This window comes from Lissotriton helveticus, chromosome 11 (genome assembly GCF_964261635.1).
Source record: "Lissotriton helveticus chromosome 11, aLisHel1.1, whole genome shotgun sequence".
Classification (NCBI taxonomy): domain Eukaryota; kingdom Metazoa; phylum Chordata; class Amphibia; order Caudata; family Salamandridae; genus Lissotriton; species Lissotriton helveticus.
The window spans coordinates 631,023,432-631,044,986 of NC_136072.1; the positions used below are offsets into that span (position 1 = coordinate 631,023,432).

The 21,555-nt window shown below is 44.0% G+C and overlaps 1 protein-coding gene across 2 annotated transcripts in view; it reads left to right on the forward strand.

Annotated features, from left to right (window-relative positions):
- ATP6V1H (ATPase H+ transporting V1 subunit H) overlaps window positions 1–21,555 on the forward strand; it is a 172,651-nt gene that overhangs the window by 43,544 nt on the left and 107,552 nt on the right. The window contains exons 2-6 of one of the 2 annotated variants that reach the window (XM_078666461.1): window positions 4,881–4,998; window positions 7,184–7,305; window positions 15,073–15,172; window positions 16,631–16,720; window positions 20,279–20,392. In XM_078666461.1, coding sequence (XP_078522587.1) covers window positions 7,202–7,305; window positions 15,073–15,172; window positions 16,631–16,720; window positions 20,279–20,392 — 408 coding nt within the window. In that variant the 5' untranslated portion in view covers window positions 4,881–4,998; window positions 7,184–7,201. The remainder of the gene's footprint in view (window positions 1–4,880; window positions 4,999–7,183; window positions 7,306–15,072; window positions 15,173–16,630; window positions 16,721–20,278; window positions 20,393–21,555) is intronic. The other variant, XM_078666460.1, reaches the window with a different exon arrangement.

The following is a 21,555-nucleotide window of genomic DNA, read 5'->3' on the forward strand; positions in this document are numbered from 1 at the left end:
TGTACACACTCAGTCAGCAAAAGCTTTCACACACTCAAGGACTGAACTCCAGGCCAATTGTTTTTATATCAAAAGATATAGTTGTTTTAGTTTTAGAACCAACAGGTATCAAAATGTACTTTTCTCAATATGAGTACTCTCAGGTCTTTACTTTGCAAAGAGGCAATAAACCTTGTAAATACAATAGGGACAATGGTTGCAGTAGGCAACACAATTCTAAACACAATTTAATATTGAGCTCAATGGGTTTTTCTACATAAATGCAGCTGATTACTTTTTTGATTACTTTTGCAACTTCAGGACTGGATCCTAGATTCAGTCCTGGGGTCTAAGCTGAAAACAGTTTAGTAAAAACGTTTTAGTTATTGAAATGATTTTTAAAGAATATAAAGGTATTTTAAAAGTTGACACAAAAACTTTTCAGTGAAAAACTAGCTATGTTATCCAATGGAAGGAAATTCAAAGCACCGGTAAAGTAGGGTCTCGTTACTTTTGTAATCCAGTACAGGACTCCTAGATTTAGCACTGGGGTCTCTACCTAAGACAGGTATGCAATTATGTTTTAGTAGTTGGTATGATTTTTAAGGAATATTTGTAATTTTCAAAAGTAGACAGAAGAAATTTCACAGTAAAACAGTCAATGGTTTCCTTTGGACGAAATTTAAATTACTAGCAAACACGGTGGTGATTACTTTTGCGGTTCAGCACTGGGCTACAAGGTACAGCACCAGATTCTCTCCTGATTACAGGTGAGTACTTCGGAATTCGATATTCGGCTGATTTTATATGAATATTTTAACATTTCAACACTTCACACGTAGAAGAAATTTCACAGAAAAAACAGTCAATGGTTTCCTATGGAAGAAATTTAGATTACTAGCAAACACGGTGGTGATTACTTTTGCGTTTCAGTACTGGGCTACAAGGTACAGTACTGGTGTCTCTCCTGATCACAGGTGAGTAATTTGAAATTCGTTATTCGGCTGATTTTAGATGAATATTTTAAAGTTTAAAAACTTCACACTTAGAAGATTTTTCGAGTCAAACCAGTCAATGTTATCCTATGGCAGGAAAGTGAGTCATCGGTTTCCAGGGGAGTACTCGATTGGTGAAGTTAAGGTTCTGGGCATAGACTCAGGGGTCCCCCAGGGTCTGGTAGGTACAGTTGGTACACCCTCAGCGGCACTGGGGCAGCTGGGTGCAGAGGTAGTTAGGCCCATTGTTATCCAATGAGAGGCAGGGGGCCTTCGGTTAGTGGCTGCTGGCTAGCAGGCCACGCGGGTGTGGGAGCGCGGCTCCTGGTCACTTGTTCAGGGCAAATGGGGAAGTAGAATAGGGTACAGGTTGCACTGCCAGGGGAACTCGGGCGGCTGGGTGCAGGGTGCTTTTGAGCCGTCGGGCGCTCAATGTTATTCAATGGAGATCTTGAAACCGGAACAAAGGCTGCAGGCTCGGGGACGGAGGATCTTCTGGAGCAACCAACAATTCGAGGGGTAAGTTGGGATCTTGGAGGATAGGTTGGCACCCAGGAGTTGGGCACAGGGGGCCGTGGGGTGCCGGGTGCAGGGGTGTCTTTTGAGGTCGGGAAATCTTACCCCTGCTGGTCGCGGTCGGAGGGGTCCTTTGTCCTGAGGCTGCGGGCGTCATCGGGGTCGTCGAGGAGGGTCCTTGGGCACTGGATTCCAGGTCATAATCGCCAGGGGGGGGGGAGGGGACGTCCTCAGGGTCTTGATCCACTCCAGGACAGGCCAGGCTTGGCGGGTGCAGAGTGTGCAGGGTTCACGGTTCCGGGCTGATGCCAGGGCTTTTTTACTTGCTTTGAGCAGTACCACTGCTTGTGGAAGACCCAGGTAGTCAGAGTCACATGGCAGTCAGGTCCTCCGGGGTTTTTGAGGTTGCTTTCCACTGGAGACGCCGGGGTTTAGCAGGAGCAGGTTTGAGGGACGACAGGCCGGTAGGGCTGGGGCCAAATCAGTTGGTGTCTTCCTCTTTTTAGCAGCTGCACGACAGGTCTTCTTGTTCCTTGTTCTTCTTTCTTGTTTCGGAATGTGGATCTGTGGAAATAGGTTCAGGGTGCCCCTAAATACTAAATTAAGGGGCGTTACAGGTAGGGCAAGGGAAGGGACCAATGGGTCCCTGTCCTGGGGTGGGTACACCCCCTAGCCTGCTACTCTCCTGTGTGAGGGGGACAGGAGCCTATCTGTGTTTGGGCAGGGCTCCCCATCTTCAAGATGGCCGGAGCCCGGGGTCGTTCATCACTTCGCCTCTTCCACCTGAGGGGTGGAGTTGGCACAGGCTGGCACACCCCCCTGTCTGACGTAGGGTTTCCTGCCAGTCTTCCTGCCAGAGTAGGGGTTAGAACTGGTGGGGGCCAGTTGCTGAGTACAGCAAGTGGTCTGGAGATGGTCACAAAGGTGGAATGCCTTTGAAGATTCCCTTGCCCATCCTGGGGGGAGTAGGCTTGGCACCTCGTCCCAGGATGTGCATTGTTGCAGGCCCAGGAGAGCGGGAGCTCTCCACCCAGGGGTCCAGCAACATGTCTGCTGTGTGGCAGCCTAGGCAGCCTCTCAGACAAGACGTGGATTGTAGGTTAGGTTTCAGGGGGTACCTCAAAGATGCCCTCTATAGTGCTTTTTACATTAAATCCCACACTGGCATCAGTGTGGGTTTAATGTGCTAAGAAGTTTGATATCAAACTTGTCAGCCTTCAGTGAAGCCATTCTGGTGCGGTGGAGTTCGTAATGACAACCTCCCAGCGCCATATACATTTAATGGCATCACTGCACTTACAGTGCCCAGGAATGGCCCTGGGTACTGTAGGGGCACAGAGCTCATGCACCTGAGCCCACACCACTGGCATAGGGCACCCAGCTAGAGGGGTGGCTGATGTATGCCACGACAGTGGGTTTCTGGGCATGGCACACAGGGATGTGTACCATGTCGACTCTTGGTTTAGTTCTGCACCAGGACACTCAGCCTGCAAAGGCAGTGTGTGTGTGTCAGGGTACAGGGCCCCTAAGGGTGGCACAATACGTGCTGCAGCCCTTAGGGTCTTCTCTGTTCACAATGCCCTGGGTACCTAGGGTACCATTTACTAGGGGCTGACATGTGGCCAGAGATGCCAATTGGGTTTAGGCTTTAGTACAGTCATTGATGAAGGAAAACAGTCCCTGGGTACCTGATTGGCAGGGACCCAGGGTACACCAAGGAGAAAGTGCATCAGGTATCGGGCAAAAAGTGGGGGGGTAAAGCAACAGAAACTCACCATCTTACAAACACTCCCTACTCCAATCCAACTCAACCCACCCCAACCCATCCCAAACCATTTCACCCTCTCTAATCCATCCCACCCCACCCCCTCCAATCTATCCCACTCCTTCCCTTTTTATCATGGCTGAGAATTTTAAGATGTACATTTTTAACTGTATCAATTGAATATTATGAATTGTGTGTTTTTATATGTACCTTTTATGATTTTAATTAATCGAATAAAGTGGTTTTGACTTGACTTGACTATCTCACTCCAATCGAACCCATTTTAATCCACCCTAGTCCAATCCACTCCAGTCCACCTTAATCTACCCCTCTCCAAACCACCTTAATCCACTGCACCCCACTCCATTCCACTCCACTCCATTCCACCCCTGTCCAATCCAACCCACCCCACTCCAACCCAAACCACTCCATTCCAACCCAGCCTACTCCAGTCAACTCCAATCCAGTCAACTTTTAATACAAATCACTAATCCAACAAAATCCAGTCCATCCCACTCAATCCAGTCTACCCCACTAAATCCAATCCACCTCATTCCACTCTAGTCCATCTCACTCCAATCCATCTCATCTAATCCACCCACTCAATCCAATTCAACCAACCCACTGTAATCTACCCCACTCTAATCCACGTTACCCAGTCCACCCACCCCATCCAGTCCACTCCGCTGTCTGACTCTTCCCCCTCCACCTCCACTTTACCCACCCCAAACCTCCTCCTACTGCTACGATCTCCAAAAAACACTTTCTAGACCCTTCCCTCTTCTATCCCTCCACTATCCTTTTCAATCCAACTAACAGCCTTACATGTCCACCACTCAAATTAATTTTATCATTTTCCTATACTAATTCTCCACTAATCCTGTTTGGGTTCTGGAGTAGCGTGCGTGCACACACCACAAATGTTTGGTACGTCGGGCGAGGACGCCGCAGCTTGATATATTTAAATGGCGATTCCCGCGGCAAGGAAAAACGCTATTTGGTCTTACCGTCAGCCGAATTATGTCAGTTTGAGGTGAGTGACATCTGAGAACCGGCCCTCCTGCCAGTTTGGGGACGTGTTCTGACGCCGAAGTATGCATTAGGGAACTTCGGGTGTTATTATCGGTTTATTATAGCCGCTGTACTTTGTATGTTTCAGCTACCGCCTAATCATACTTGAGTTGGAGATACTGTTGCATTCAGCTGTAGCTTACGATCACTTTTTTCTATGCTGGGAGCCTGAAATACGCTACTATTGTAGTAAGTAAACTTTGGTGCCTTTTTAAAAAAGAAAGGGATTGAGAAATTGAATTTGCAGGATAAAGACATATGAAGGTTATTCCAAGTAAGATACTACGTTTGAAAGTGTTAGAGAAAGGACTATTAAAAAATGTACTTTTGTAGTGGCGAAGGTGTTAAATTTCACGAGCGGACCATATTGAAATGCAAGATAAATAGAGTGTTCTTGATTAAGAAACACCGGGCAAGTCTACATTAAGGGGCATGATGTTGACAGGAATTGGTACAGAGTCGGTTATCAGTCTTGGCCAACCGTTTGCTTTTGGTTGCTCGTATTGGATATTTACAGGGAGAAAGCTAATGCACATATTTGTGTGTTTTCCTAGTGTTTCACAAATCGACCTCTTCTCGGAAATTTGGACAACTTAATCCATACTCCGCGTTTCTTTGGAACAATACAAAGGCCTTATTCTATCAAAGACAAAATACTATATACATTATAAGGTAATTTTACCTTCACTTGCGGTTTTTTTCGGTAATATGTATTACGGGTCCTGTTGGCTTTTCTGTTTTACCACACTTTAACTTGTTTTTCTTTCTCTCACGGTGACCGTGTATGCACAATTTTTAACACGTTTTTATAAAAAACACTGTTTGGACACACAGGTGTTTTCCGAGTTAATCTGAACTATTTTCCATCTCTCATATTTTCTTTTTTCCCAACAATTTTTGACCTTGAAGGGATAAAGTGATATGTTGAGCACATGAAAATACCACGTTGTCATAAAGTATTTCCAACAAGTGATATTATCCTAAAATATTGAAACTTTGTTGTATCAGCCTTAAAAAGACGCAAAAGCGACGAAACACGTGTCGGCTGTGTCATTTCTGTAACAACATAGCAACAGTGGTGAAGATCTGTGAGCTGAACAAATGTATTACTATTGCGACTGTTTTTTGTAATTAAATATATGAACCTGACTGTGAAGAGTCAGTTATATACTACATTGTGCTGTGCTCTGTCATTTATTTTACTAACAGCCTTGCATGTCCACCGCTCAAATTAATTTCATCATTTTCCTATACTAATTCCCCACTAATTATGTTTGGGTTCTGGAGTAGCGTACTACCCGCTGAAGAGTGCCTCAACACCTGAACAGGAGTAGTAAGCGCTCTATAAATGCAAATCCTTTCCTCTTCTATCCCTCCACTATCCCTTTTCAATTCAAATAAACTCCCATGTCCACCACTCAAATTAATTTCATAGCTCCCTATACTAATTCACCACTAATCCTTTTGGAGTTCCGGAGTAGCGTGCTCGTCAAAATGCGCTTTGATGCCTTGTCAAAGGTATATAAATGCAATTACTCCAATCCACTGTATACTAATTCACCCTACCTCTGTCCACCCCACTTTACCCAATCCATCCAGTCCACTCCACTCCACTCCACCCCACCCCTCTAATCCACCTTAATCAATCCCACTCCAGTCCATTCCAGTTCACCCCAATCCACCCCACTCCAAACCACTTTAATCCAACCCACCCCAAACGACCCTAATCCACCCTACCTTACTCCAAATCCTCCCCACTCCACTCCAATCCAGGCCAGTCCACTCAAACCCTGTCCACTCGAATCCAATCCAACCCACGCCACTGCAATCCACTTAAAAAATCCACCCTAGCCCATCCCATCCCACTCTACTTCACCCCACTCTATCCAGTTCACACCAATCCAGTCCAATCCATCCCACTCAATATAATTCACCCCACTCTAGTACACCACTCCTCAATGCAATCCACCCACTTCTATTAACACCCCAATCCAATCCATACTATCCCACTCTACTCCAATACACTCCGCTACCCCAATCCACTCCTATGCACGCCACGCCACTGCACTCTACGACACTCTCTATCAGTGAACCATTGAACTCTACTCATCTCTTCGACCCTCTACTCCCCCCCCCCTGCTTTGCCACACTGTACTCCAACAAATCCATTCTATGCCACTCCACGCCACTTAATTTTAGACCTGCTGAACAGCAGCCACACTGGTGTACAATATCACAGAAACACATTGCCAAAGCCAATAGCTCTTGTATAGGCAACACCTATCGGCTTTGCCAATGCTTGTTCTTTTTTACTGTTAATTTTATAAGTCCTTAAATCCTATTGAACCTTAAAACGATTTACATAATGCTTTTAACAGTATGTTTAAGGGTGTAAATCCCCCCACTAGAAAAATTACGTAGCACACTTCTTAACCCTAAAAAAATACTCGGACGTACACCTACACATATTCTACCCTTAACCCTTAAAACAGCTTGTGTGTACAATCACATGCACTTTTTTTTGAGTGGGAGTCAACTCCACCAAATCCCCATTTAGGATTTTTGTTTTTTTAATACTTATAAAATGACCATCCGATTTAAATGTGATTTAATAACTGATCTGTTTGTTAATGTAAAGTCATTGCTCAGAAGTAATGGTATGAGGAGATAATGGATCTGAAATAAACCGGTCATCCTCTCTTTAGCGACAACTCCCTTTTTTTATTTTGAGATTTAGGAGTGTGAAGGAAGGATGGCTTGTTTAAAGTAATAATTTATTGAAAGTTAACCTGTTTACTTATTTTCTAAATTTATGTACTCACAATCTGTTTGATATATTTCATTTAATCAATTTTAGGTGGGAAATCTAGCAAACATGGACATCAGAGGGGCGGTAGATGCTGCTGTCCCAACCAACATCATTGCTGCGAAGGCTGCTGAAGTGCGTGCTAACAAAGTCAACTGGCAGTCATATCTCCAGTAAGTTTATATTCTCGCATTTTATCAGACCCCATACAGCTGGTTTGTAAATATAAATAGATTATCATTTAATTTGCAAAAGAATCTGAGCTTTCAGTATTATTTTGGCATTTGATAATCACTGTACAGATACCATCTGCAGGTCTGACCATTGGACATAAATACTTAATAAACTATACATCCTGCTACTTCTGAATGTTCTTGCAAAGCACCATTGAATCATTAAGTTGTAGGCCTAGTAAATATTGAGCAGCTTGGTTACATATAGAATATACTCATCCTCCGAGTACCTGGAGGGTGTTCTTTTCAGGGTCCCTAGTGTGGCCCTGGATATTGTGAGTTGTATTGTAGACAGGTAGGCAAGTTTCAGTGTGAGGTTTTCATTCTATAATTAGTGTGTTACACAACTGTGCTCATGTGTTTAGTTGTAGCTGAATTTGTTACTGACTCGTTTAAAAGTTGAGAAATATTTGAGTGCAATCAAATTGACAATACCCCTCCAGAATATACATTTCCACAAACTACAGATTGTATGGATTTTTAATGGAAGTTCCCCATCAAAAGCTGTCCGTTGCAAACCCACTCATGCCTGGTACCCCCACATTCATAAATCTGGAGAAATAGCAGTAGAATCCATCTTAGTTGAAGGAAGTGGTGGAAAGCTGATTCGCAGACATTATTTACTTGGGGATTGAAAGAGAACAAACCATCGAAGAACCTGCCCAAGTTAGTGTTTTTCCATTGGGTGTGGGAGATTCCTGTGACTCAAGTCAAAGCAACGAACACCGTTTTTTGTATATTTCTATCTGTTAATAATGGAAACTTATAAAGGAGTGTTGAACAGGCATGTGCTGCCTGTTGGATCCACTCAATCCCTTGGCTGGGACATCTTCATGCAGGAGTGTGACTGGAAGGACTGTCTGTGTTTTAGGAACAAATCTATAAAAATGTGATATACCTCATATTCTGCTCATTCTACCAGCTATCCAATGACGCTGTGTGATTGCGTGCACCAATTTATTGTTTATAATGTACAAAATAACTAAACCTAGTTTTTATTTAGTTCTGAGTTTGGTATAAGTCATCAAATGGAGAGTGCACTATAAACGGCGATTCTGCCACAATGTAGTGCTCAGTGCTAATATTGCATATTAAGTTGTGCAGACTACATTCTGTATGAAGACCCACACACATTTGGTATTTCTCGTCTCTATACATTCTTGGCAACATATCTTTGTTTGTGGATTTGTTTGCCCATTTCAGAAATGCACATCACGTATGTAAGGGGTTTGCCCAAATCATCCTACACTTTCTGGGCTATAAATGTATACAAAGAAAAAAATGATGTGGAGGAACAGAAATCCAAAACACTCCAAATAGGATACATTTAATTACTCCTATACATTGGATCAATTTCCCATCAAATTCTTATGCATTTCTTAATAAATCACATTCAGTCAAAAGCTTTTATTATCTGTTAAAAAACATATAAAAGACATAGATATCACATCATATACAACAATACTATGTACAAATAAATTAGTAAATAGATATAAAAAATTCACAAGAAGACATCAGAACGCAGCGTACTTAAGTTAAAACGAGCGTTGGTATCTCTCTATCGTACACAATTTGGAAATTAACCCACCACGCAAGGTAAGTAGAAAGAGGGCCACCCATGTTATAACTATTTGGAACCCTTTAGAATCGCGCACCTTGTGAACCACATTGACAAAAGAAATTTAGAGGTCACAAGAACAAACATGAAAGACGTATCTGATTTAAAGAGTCTAAAAGCCTCTCTGTAGTCTCTTATACCTCTAAGCCGGCAACACTGAATTAGCCACTTAGTTTTTGCCCTAGAATAGGAGGGGCAGAAGAGAAGAACGCGGAGATCTGTCTCTCTGCTAGCCTCACATCCTGGGCAAGTACTTGTGTGAAGTGGTGTTTTTGACCACTTGTCGGTGTTTTCCCTTAAGGGAAGTGTGCCATGCCTAAACTGGAGATAGAGTTTCTTAGCCAAGGGTGGTTGCATTTGGTCTAAGAATCTCTCAAAAGAAGGGTGGGCCCTGATCTCTAGGAAGGCATTAGTGAGCCTGCCCAGGATCGAATTTGTTGATAGGAGAACCCTCCCGTACTCTTTCAATGCTATGCCCAATACCTTCCTAGGGAGCGAGGCGCAAGCCTCCTCTGGGGAGGACGACAGGTCCCCCCTCCCCAATTTCTGTGCGAGGCATTGGATGTACTTCAACCACGGGATCTTGCCCACACCCCCTCTGGCTAGCAAATCCCGCAAGTCTTCCCTATAGCTCTCGAGTTCAGGGTAGCCCAAAGTCGTCTCCAGTATAACAGGGGGCGGTTTGAAACGACCTCATGGATTGGCACCAGACCTAAGTCCAACCTCAGTGGAATGAGGGAAGTGCTCTGGGGAAGACGCAGGAGGCGTCTTATAAAGATGTTCTCAGTGAGGGAAAGGGGGGGCCACACTTACATGCCCCCAAAGTTCTGCACCATAAAGTGCGCCACCTCTTGCCTGCGCCTTGTAAATTTCTACAGCCGGTCCCATAAGTTTAAGGGAAGATTTACTATGGACTTTTAGGATACCGCCCGATGACTGGGCAAGTTTCAGATTGGCAATCTTTGAACCCCAGTCCATTTTATCATTAAGGGTAACCCCCAGATTCTCGAAGGTTGACACTCGGTCTAGGGCCGTTCCATCCAGATGCGGGTGGGGGCAGTTCGAGTGGGTAGAGTTAAACGCCATGTATTTCGTTTTGGCGAAATTAATTTCCAGGTTCCTCATTTTACAAAAGCTAGAAAAAGCTTCTAATGTTCGCTGTATACCCCCCAGTGTTTTTGACAATAGGAGGGTATCGTCGGCGAACATTAGTGCCGGGATTTTCCTACCAGCTAGTGAGGGGGAGTCCAGATTGTTCGCTCCCAGTAAGTGGCCAATAAGGCCATTGAGGAATAGGGAAAAGAGCGTGGGCGCTAGTACGCATCCTTGTCTGACTCCCCTTTCCACTGGGAAAGGGGAAGTCAGTGCCCCCCCTTCACATACCTCACCCTTGCGTACGTGCCCGTGTGCAGCCGCTGGAAAAGTTCGCATAGGTAAGCCGGTGCACCCATCTCCGTTAAGATGACCCAAAGCTTGTCCCTCTGGACCAGGTCAAAAGCCGACCGAAGGTCCACGAATATCAAATACAAGCTGCGGCCCCCCAGAGTAACAGTCTTCCAGTAGACCAGCTGGAGTCTAAAAAGCTGGTCTATCGTTGACACCCCCGCCCTGAATCCAGCCTGCAGAGAGGACAGAATGTTATCATCCATCCAACTCTGCAGCCTGGTCAGGAGGACTCTGGGGAAAAAAGCTTTTGGAGGACGTCAATCAGGCTTATCGGTCGGTAGTTGGCCGGGTCCAGGGGAGAAGCCTTTTTAAATATGGGTACGATTTCGGCACCTAGCCATGTGGGAGGAATGGCCATGCCCTGCATGATGGCATTAAAAAAAGTGCAGATATATGGTGCCCATACCCCGTCCTCAGTTCGATACAAATCCCAAGGGATTTTATCCAGACCTGGGGCCTTTCCCGGGGTCAGGCTCTTAATTGCTGCCTTAATTTCCAAGATCGTAAGTGGGTAGCCATCATGGGCCCTATCCAGCACAAGGTCTGTGTCCGAGGTGATTGCAACCGCACAAGGAGGCGCCAACGCCTTCACAGATCCCAGTGCATATAGACGCTTAAAGTGGGCAAGCCACACCTCCTCACTAAGATTGGGGACAATGGCAGACGCGCCGGAGGCCGAGCCACCACGAACCAAGTTCCAGAATAACCTAAAATCACGGGCCTCAAGGGATTCTCTAATTTTCACCCAATTATCGGCTTCCCATTCAGCCTTGGCCGCACAAATTAGGCTTTTATAGGCAAGCCGGGCATTTCTAACAGTCAACGGGGTGCCTTGCTTCAACTCCTTAATCAAGTTAGATTTGGCCTCCCTACATCTTTGGTTAAACCAGTGGGATTGCTTAGCTGGCTTCCCCCTACCAGTATGGGATGTTACAAAGAAATCAGCCAGTTGTTTGAATAGGGAGGTATGGGTAGCGTACAGAGCCAAAAATTGAGAGGGCTCAAAGTCACCTCCCCCGAGGTTGCTAACCACATCTAGTGCCCCTGCTATGTCGTTGTAGATCTCCGCTACCCTATCCGGGGCTTGGGCAACCTTCTCCCACCTAACTCGCCTGCCTCCCGAAGTCTGTATGAGATTAGGGGCGGGTGAAGTCCCAGCTTCTTCTGGTAGTGGTTGCTTCCCTAGGGGATTCAATAGTTCAAGTAACAGTAGATTGTGATCACTATCAGCCCTAGGTACTACAGTAAATTCTTTAAGATATGCCCATAAGCCCACGTCTGCAAGTATATAATCAATAGTCGTGCTTTTCCCTGGCCTGTTAAAAGTACAGGCACCTGGTACGTCAGGGGAAAGTCTCCCATTGCAGGCCCTTAGGGAGAAAGTAACAACCAGCTTATTAATGGCGAGTGCCAGCGGCGTTAGATGCTTTGGAGCATACATAATGCATTCCGGAATGTAGCGAGCCTCATCCTCTTCAGAAGTAACAGAGGGGATCCCAGATAATGGCTCAAAGTGGCAGGTGAAATCTGCCCCAATAATAATGTGATGGGAGGGGGGGGAAGGAAGATAATAGCACCTCAAGGTCCTCCAGGGTAGATAGGGCCTTCTGGATGGGAACAGGGCGCAGATAGATATTTACCACCGCCAAAACCAGCCTCTTACCGAATGAAGGTGTGATGCACAGGATATCTAGGCATTTGGTGTCCATTACCTTAACTATGCACCCCAGGTGCACCGCCCCCCACGTGCACAGCCCTCCCGAAGGTCTACCCCTTGGCCCCTGGGATGCCGCTTCATAATGGGATGCGAAGCCTACCCTAGCGGAGCAGACAAAAGCCAAGTCTCTTGAAAGAGACAAAGGTCAAAAGTATCAACCAACTCTCCCCATTCGGGGTTTTGTAGCTTTGTCCCCAACCCAGCTAATCATTGTAGGGCGGACAACCACTAGCACTGTTGTTGATACAGTAGGGTAAGCATGACCGGGAGAGGTGGAAATTTGACAGCTGTGGGGCTCTACATCCCTACGCGCCCCTCCCGCCGCCTGCCTATCCTCAAAATTGTATGTCGGGGTCTGGGCTCCCCTAGTTGGCGGTAGTCAATCCACACTGCTCAGGGCCCTGTAGCGGTTAACCAAAGGGATATTAAATTGGGAGGGACAATTACCATGTGGGAAAGGGGGTTGATGTTCACGCTGGGCCGGGGCCCAGTTTGTGCTGTAAAAGTAACTCAAATGGCGGGTATTAACCATGCCCGGGATAGCCTGGTCACCACTCCCCACAATTTGTTTAACTATAGCTGGGTCCCTGAAGTTGACAAGGATACAATCCCCCTCGATGTCTTTCGGTCTAGTTCCCAGTCAGTTGACCCTTCGTACGAACATGATCTCCCCCTGGCCCTGTTCCATCAATGGTCGGTGTCTATTCAGCCAATGAATAACCCTATTTTTCAGTGCTGAATAGGTTTTGCCTCGGGCGTTGTTTAGCGGTGGGACTCCAGTGAGCACCACCACAAACGGAGCTGCATCTGGTGGTAGCTGAGGGCAGGGAGGGGGTTTCGCCTGGCTAGCTTCTTGAGGTTTAGTAGAGCGGGAGGATTGACTGCTACCAATGGTGGATTGCTGCCTAATAGGGACCTGGGGGCAGGGGGGGGGGCGCTAATCGAACTGTCCAGCACCACAGTAGGCGTCTTAGTGCTCCTGGGTAGTACGATGTTAGCTGGATTTTTTGTAGATTTCTTAACTACTCCCCGTGCCTGGGGTTTTAGGGAGGGGGCCGGGAGGATACTGTGTCCCTATCTAGCATCTAAGGCGGGTATCTTACTGGTGGCAGGGCCGTCACTCACATCCAAGCTCCCCGGAGTGCTAAGTGCCTGCACTTTCCCTGCACCCTTGTTATTAATAAGGGTCGCTAGCCGATCTATCCTAGATGACAATGTCTTAAAGTGGGAAGTTATCAGCTGCTCCATGTGGGCCTGGAGGTCTATAATCATATGAGTGGCCCAGGGGTTTGCCCAAATCATCCTACACTTTCTGGGCTATAAATGTATACAAAGAAAAAAATGATGTGGAGGAACAGATATCCAAAACACTCCAAATGGGATACATTTAATTACTCCTATACATTGGATCAATTTCCCATCAAATTCTTATGCATTTCTTAATAAATCACATTCATTATTCATTCCCAGACAAAACCATATTTTATTTTTTAATTCATATCAGGTTAGGACCAATGGTCTTTTTTTCTACCAATTTTAAAAGAAACAATCAGACAAAAATATATATACACCATACATATATAGAGCACATACAAAATCAAAAATAATAATAGTTTCCTAGACCCCGAATTTTTTACAAGTGCCCGTTACTAAAATACATTGCGATCCACTGTGAGGTAACCCTATGCACATTAGAGGTATCCTCTCCACATCAAAGAACTTTTTTATGTGCAAGTCCATGATTATATTTCAGTTTAATATTCAATGGATTCCTCGTATTCCAGTTTCAGAAATGCAGCAAAATACTTTGCACATTTGTTTAAAAAAAAACAATTGCATTGTCTTCACGGTTTTTGCTATATCTTTATGCTGCAATGAGATTGTAATGCGGGTTTTGCACCAGTACCCTAACCCTGATGGTTCTGAAAATGGGCATGGGTTCTGAAATAGTCCAAAGAGGTACATGTGTTTAAACAACATAACATCAATATTTTTTATTTTATTTGTTTTAAAAAAAAAGCTCCAGCATAGAGGTGCATGAAAGCGTAATCCATCATTCACTGCAACTCTTCAAAGAAGTACACAGACAAGATGGAGTGAATGGATTGACCTGAACTCGTTACCTGTTCATTTGTAGCCAAGTAGCTCTGTGATCGCCTCTCTTCTTTCATGAGTAGATCAACTGCAAACTGTCCTCCTTTGCTCTGCTGGACATCCAGGAATAGTGCCAGCAGAAGGTGCTGGAATGATGTTCAAGTCGACTGGGCGGAAGTGGTTAGTGATGGATGGAGAAGGGGAGAGAGCTCCTTAGCCACAAGACTGGGTTTACTCATCTTGAATTCTGATTGGCAGATGATTCTGTGAGGATTTGTGGGTCACTAGGAACATGCACAGAAGAGGAACTACTGCACTTAGCAGTAAAGGTGGGTTAAGAAGGGTAAGAAACCTAGTGATTAGGTTAGTCTTGCATAGCAGTGGCATGGTCCATTGACACTTCAGGGCTATAGTGATCCAGGACAAGAAAGACTGGATGCCTGTTGCAGATATCCTTTGATACCTGCTGGACGAGGATGGGATGTTGCTCCTGTCTTGAATCTCTTTTTCAGTGACAGAAGAAAATGCCAGCTAAACACAAGTCCCCAATGACACTGCAACCTCCGATCTATTCCCGTTAACAAAAGCTGATGGAACTTGTTTAACTAGTTTTTTCTTTTAGAATATTCAGGCACTTTGCTGTATTGACTTGAGAAGTTGTCTTCACTTTTTTGCTGCTGTCTTTTGATGATAAATAATGCTTATGGTTGCATCTGTTAGCTGTCTAAGATTATTTTCATCTTCTTCAAATGAATACCCAATAGAGAGTGTTGTAAAAGTAGTCGAGATGTGAGGATATAGGCAATTTAGTGTTTTGTTTTTTGTCTTTCAGGGGTCAGATGATTTCAGCTGAAGACTGTGAATTTATTAAAAGGTTTGAAAGTTCACGCCCAGAGGAGAGACATGCGATGCTCACTGCTGAGGGTAGTCAGGTAATGAGTTACCCTATCACATGTACAGGTCTATATTTTTAGCTTACTTGGGATAAAGTACGGAAACACCTTGCTTTGTTTTTGCCCCTTCTGCTGTAATTCCTGTGGCTATTCCTCCAATATTGAAGACTGATTTGTTTAAAGCTCATCATACACATTCACACCACAAAAGCACAAAAGGATGCAGCTGAAATATATCGTCATGTAAGGATATTCTTTGTGTTTGTTCTTTTGAGTACATCAGGCTTAAAATCGAAAAGCAATGACTTGATATATGAAACACACAGAGCATGTTTACAGGAAAACAATCCCAGACTGGTCTTCAAAGAGCTCTTCTTCACTTTGAAAATGTAATGCAAAGAAATCAAAATCAAGTTTCCTATGCTATTAGAAAGAACTGTGCTTCTTTGAAATGACTATGTGTAAGAGAGAGAGGAAAAAGAATCAATCTAATTCACATCCCCACTCTAAACGAGTCCATCCCTTTTAGAGGGGAATGAGAGAGCTCCGCCCCATAAATTTACACTATAATTGAAAAACGGAGAAATTAGTATAAAGACCTGTTAATTTATCATTGACTTTGTCCAACTGTATAGCTTTGAAACCCCCCTCCTTTCCTTACAAACATTCATGGCATTCCTTTGGGGTTAGAGTATTTTTCTTGCCTTCCGGACTCTCACCATCCAACACTGTTACAGAGCATGTGCCCCTTCACCTCTGACTCTGTGGACACCATACATTAGGCGGATGAGAAACAGATTCTGCTCAATAGTTTTCATTCAGGGGAGTCCAATCTGCCTACTTGTTCACTGTTTTATTGAGAACATTTAGCCTATGCTTACATTATCTACTTCTCACCAGTCCTTTCTCCACTCATTGAGGCGCCTTCTTCGCAAAGTCCTGATGGCCATGCCTGTATCATCAGCTGGGGATAGGTAGAAAGCAACTTGTTTGGGCTTAGTTATTTTCCAAGCAAGTGTTGAGGTAAACCTTCTCGGGTGGCTTTTGTTTCCATCCTCCTTTAAGCAGTCAGAGGGCTTGTACCTTTCTGTGATTGGAGGCAGCAATCTGGCTTTAGAATCTGTGCAGGGAGAATTTTGAGTCAAAACCACATGTTCTGCTTTCAATTTTTAAAGGACTGGATCTTAAGCATCCTTATGAGACTGTCGACCTCCTTTTTAGCTGCAGCACTTTGAGAATATTACCCAGTTGCAGAGCAGTACCTCCACATCAAAATTAAAAATATATCTGTTCTTCTGGATATGTTGTGAACACATAACTAGTTTTGCCTATGCAAAGGGTAGGTATTGTGCAAATTTGTTAGAAAGCTAGTGGCCACTGTGGGGTTTCTATTATTCTTTCATTGTGAATGCAGATATTACACAAGGTATTCTATTGTGTGTCATTCAGTTATCAATATTGTTTTTTGCAACTTAATTATCTCAAAATTCATTTTAGTGTGCAAAAACCTTCATTAACTTGATGACTCACATCGCCAAGGAACAAACTGTGCAATATATCCTTACCATGGTGGATGATATGCTACAGGTATGTTGTTTTTGCATGTTTTATCTTGTTGTCGCCTCTTTCTGGTCTCTAATAGTAATCCTGATCCTTTGGGCTCCTGCCACTGTGGAAATACACAGTTATTAAGCAACGTAGCTGCATCAGCATGGTGGGTTGTCCTCCAGGCGAGGGAGACTGTGTGAGGCTAAGCAACTGAACCTAAGTGTTTACAAGTGCAAGTTTACCTAGACAAAATGGCTCAATCTTGCTCAGTCCTTAGGCTATTGACACTTGAAAGAAAGAAGTTTCTGCATCAAAGGTCGTTCGAATTCAAAACTGTTTTTTATTTTTTATTTACAAAAATGCAGCACATAATCTACTCTATATTTAAATAGACTTATCCCCATTAGTAATGTTAATTTCCTCACTGAAATTATGCTTTCCACTCCCTCTTGACAGTAGTCATAAGAGCATGTGTTTTAGTGTAAGTTATTTCTATGCATAATAAAAATAATAATAAATCTCGCACAGACAATATGATAATGTACCCCTGATAATTCATTTATATAATAGCTGCAGGTAAAAGTATCTATTCCACTAAACCTCAAAACACTGTACTGAACCACCTAGTTTAGCCCTGACACTCGGCACTGCACTGAAAACACCGCATTAATAATGTAGTGTATACCAATTGCTGTCCTCTACACATTTCTCCTGATATTATCTTCTGATCAGAATGCCCAGCTGTTAACTTTAACTCACCACACACAGCTGAACGGTGCACACAGCATACAAAGGATGTGCACATTCCTAGTGAAATGCCCATACACAGTGATTGTACTACTGAACTATACATTTTATCTTAATAAAATTTGTATAGCGAACAACGGGGCTTCTAAGCGCTACCCACCGAAACAAGCAAAAGTCACCCTGGAGAGAGAAAGGAGAGAGGATACAGAACCATGAATAAGTAAAGAGCCAGATTTTGAGCCTTTTTCCTGATATCAAGATGGCTCTGATTATTTTTTAGCTCGAGGGGCAGACTGTTCCAGAGGGCCAGAGCTAAAACTCTAAAGGAGTGGCCAACCAGATCTTTTTCTTTGGAAATGTGAAGTTGTCGCCAGGTTGAGGTCGGCTGAGCGAATTGCTCTCTTGGGAAGATAAGGTTGCATTAGACCAGACAGGATGGGAGCACCGGATATATTCATGATCTTATATGCCATACTAAGGGCTTAAAACTGAATGTGTCTCTCAATAGGGAGCCAATGGAGACTATGAAGATGCCCCGAAGCAAGACAAAACTTAGGGAGGGAAAACAGTACTCTAGCCACCGCATATTGGACTGACTGTAGCCTCTTTAAGATTGATTTTTTAATTTTTATTGCCTAGATGCAGAATGTTACAGTAGTCCTGGTGAGCTAAAATGGGAGGTTAAATAATAATCCGACAAATATGAGGTTGAAATAGGCCAATAATCGGTTTTAATCCTCCACGTACCGGCCAGGGTAGTTACTTGCTTCTCAAGCTGAGGGAGTCATCCAACGAGATGCCCAGGTGTTTCACAGATGTTTTCAGTGAGGGAGGGGGCACCAGACTGTCCACCCACCAATGGTCTCCCCACACTTCTCTTAAATCACCCTACACTTCAGCCCACAGCTCAATTGTCTCCATGTGTTAGATGTCTTCACTTTCCCACATTCTCCTCAGACCAAAGGTTTGTGCCCCCCCCCCCAATGTGGCTGTGACACTGATGCAACTGAGCATTCAGCTAATCTTCAACTCGGAGAGTACTGACACTGCATAAGTACTGATCTCTCATTCAGAGCCTGACAGCCTGCTGATTGCATGCTGATCCCGCCCTGGTATCTGATTTCTGGATGCAGGAGCTGAAACTCTGTGGTCTCCAAATACTACTATGCAAATATTGTGATTCAGTACCACATTAAAGCTTGACCTATTGACATTGTCTGTTTGTTTGTCATGTTGGAGTTCCTAATGGTCCCTAGGGTTTCTTGACCCCCCTGGAAGGAACCAAGAAAGTAGCTAACTTCTAGAAAAAACTAATTTTTTTGGTGGTGGAATGGGAAAACATGTATGTCTGGGTCATTTATATGAGACCAGAATAGACCAAGGCATGCAAAGAGCACATTGATAGTACATTTGACTTCATAAGGTCACAGTTCTCAGGTGTTCCTGTGACAGGCTTGTGTCCCTCATTTGGATTTATGTACCCAGGAGGAGGCACAAAGCCCCCTGGCACCAACCAAAAAAAAATGCTTTCCATACATTTTCGCACCCTTGGGGTGCCTGATCACGGATATGGTGGGGGTGTGAAAGAAAGGGACCTGATCACCTCCTCAAGGGAAGGGAAAATGCTCCAAATTAATCTGCGGAGGGTTGGCCCCTTTGCCAGGAGGGACTAGTCCCCCCCCCCCCCCCTCCCCCCTCCCCCAAAAGAAAACAAATCTCTGGTGTCTAGTGGTGGATTCCTTCCCAAGCAGGAAGACTTCAAAGAGGGCCACCATTGGAAAGGGGAGACTCTCTGCTATCTAGTGATGCCCCTTATGTAGATTTTTGTGCCCGGGGGATTGTACAAAACCCCCTGATGGCAACATCAAAACAAAATGTTCACCTTACATCTTCTTATGCTGGGGTGTCCAATCTCCCCCTTCTCCCCCCCTTGAAAGGTAAAGCAGTCCAAATTAAAGTGGAGCCAGCCCTCATGCTCCCTTGTGCCTAATGTGAATTCATGCACTGGGATAGCCGCCCCAATCCCTGAGCAGACATCCATTTGTGAGAGCCACCGTTGGAAATTGGAGACTCTTCCCCTTTCCAGCGATGCCTCTCCCATAGCCTGCAGAGCCCGAGGGTTAAGAGTAGATGGCTGGGAAAAAATGCCACCGATGGCATGCCTTACTAGTTTGGTGGCAGCTTCTAATGGGTCAAAGATGTCAGCTCGCAGTGCGGCATGCTAACCTTCATCAGGACAGGAACAATTCCATGTTGGTCCCTGGTGTTTCTGAATTTGAGAATGCCTCTGTTGCAAGCACCAGAGGTTCCAACATGCACCACAATGAGGGTGAGATGTTCAAACCACTGTATTACAGAGGTAATGTGGAGGACATGAACAACTTGTCCTCTCCTTTAGAGATGTTAAGGTGAAAGAAACCGGTAAATAAATCAGTTAGTGGGGGTTGCCACATTTTCATCACTGTTCACTATGTGTTTTGGAAGCATTTGCAGAAAATGGCAGTTTCTAAGTGCAGGTCTTCTAACCATCATTGGTGACTTTGAGGCTTAGTTTTCCAGCCCTAAATGTTTTAATTTCAAAAACCACTTTGGTACCAAACAGTGCTGTCTCCAGTTAAAATGCACATGTTTTTTGAAAATGTATTTTTCTCTTCTTGCATTTTGATGGCTTCTTTGATGGTATGTTGTCTATTTGTTGCTTATAAATGATATGCTCCCACCTGCTCCACCATAGTATCTGTTGATAGATTAGTTACGTGAGTATCTTTTTTGCTCTGTCTGGTTACTCTATGTTCAGTGTCTCTGTTCAAAATGTATGTAACAAAATATCCTTTTTTGCCTATCTTTTAGGAGAACCATGAACGTGTTAAAATTTTCTTTGACTTTGCCAAACGTGGTAAGAACACTGCCTGGTCCTACTTTCTGCCAATGCTAAATCGTCAAGATCATTTTACTGTTCACATGGTAAGTGTCTTAAATGCATGCAGTAGAAGGATTTGACAGTATTATTGCCATGTTATTCGTTTTTCAGTTTGTAAAAGAAGAAGAGATTGAGTTGAATTTGTTTACCGATATCATAAGCTGCTCATCATAAAATGTCCTCTGCCGTGAAGCACACATTCACCATACCAGGCATATGTAGCCCCACTCTGCACATTCCTTTGGAAAGGATTGCATCTATATCTAGCCAATCTTCTCTTTGAACACTTACTTGAATGTTCCTGGGTGACAAAGTTGGGCAATTAGTGATTACTCCTGGAGGGGGATTGGTGGGCTAGAATCTCAGTAAAAACACCCACCTAACTAAGTTTCCTGCCAAAGGTATTATTAGTTAGGGGAATAGGTCTGTATTTACAAGTAGGTAATTCTAGTAATTTAAACTTCATACATACACAGCAAAACTAGAAGGTGCTAGCTCCTATAGTTGAATAACAAGCTGAACACTTTTGTAGGGTTTTTGCACTGTGATCTTTATAGTTGCCAATGTAGAGCTCTTTGGCTCAAAGTATTCTTTTGGGAAAAAATGTATGTTCTTGGAAGCCTTCATTTCCTCTTGTTTGCTATTCTTCACTTACAACTATCCACTCAATAAAGCAGAGGTAGCAAACAAATAAATCGGCTAAATAAAGTTGGATATGCTATGCCTGGCCTCAGCATTTCTTGACAACCATAGGTGCAAGGTGCAATAACTTATTGGTATTAATTCTGTATTGCTGAATTTCTTGTAAAGGAGACATTTAAAGGATCGTGTTTCCGAACCAAACAACAATGGCCCTTACAGTAAACAGCTTAGTCCTACTCAAGAGGGTTCCGCATGCAAGTGTGAGTTCTTCCAACAGTCTTAAAGTTTTATTAATTGGACTTCTGCTAAACCTTAAACCAATAGTAAGGGGTCATGTGTACTGGGTACAATCTCAAGGGAAATACTTTTGAGTCAAATTTCTCTTTTATTTACAAAGAGGAACTCAGTGCTGTAATGTATATGGCACAAACGGTGACATTTCTCTCTGTGTGTAGCAGACTTAATGATATCCAAATCCCATAATCAGAGTCACAGTTAATATTCTGGTTTAAGGGCCACTTTACGGACCCTCATACTCGACCAGTTTGGGATGGAAACCGGATTT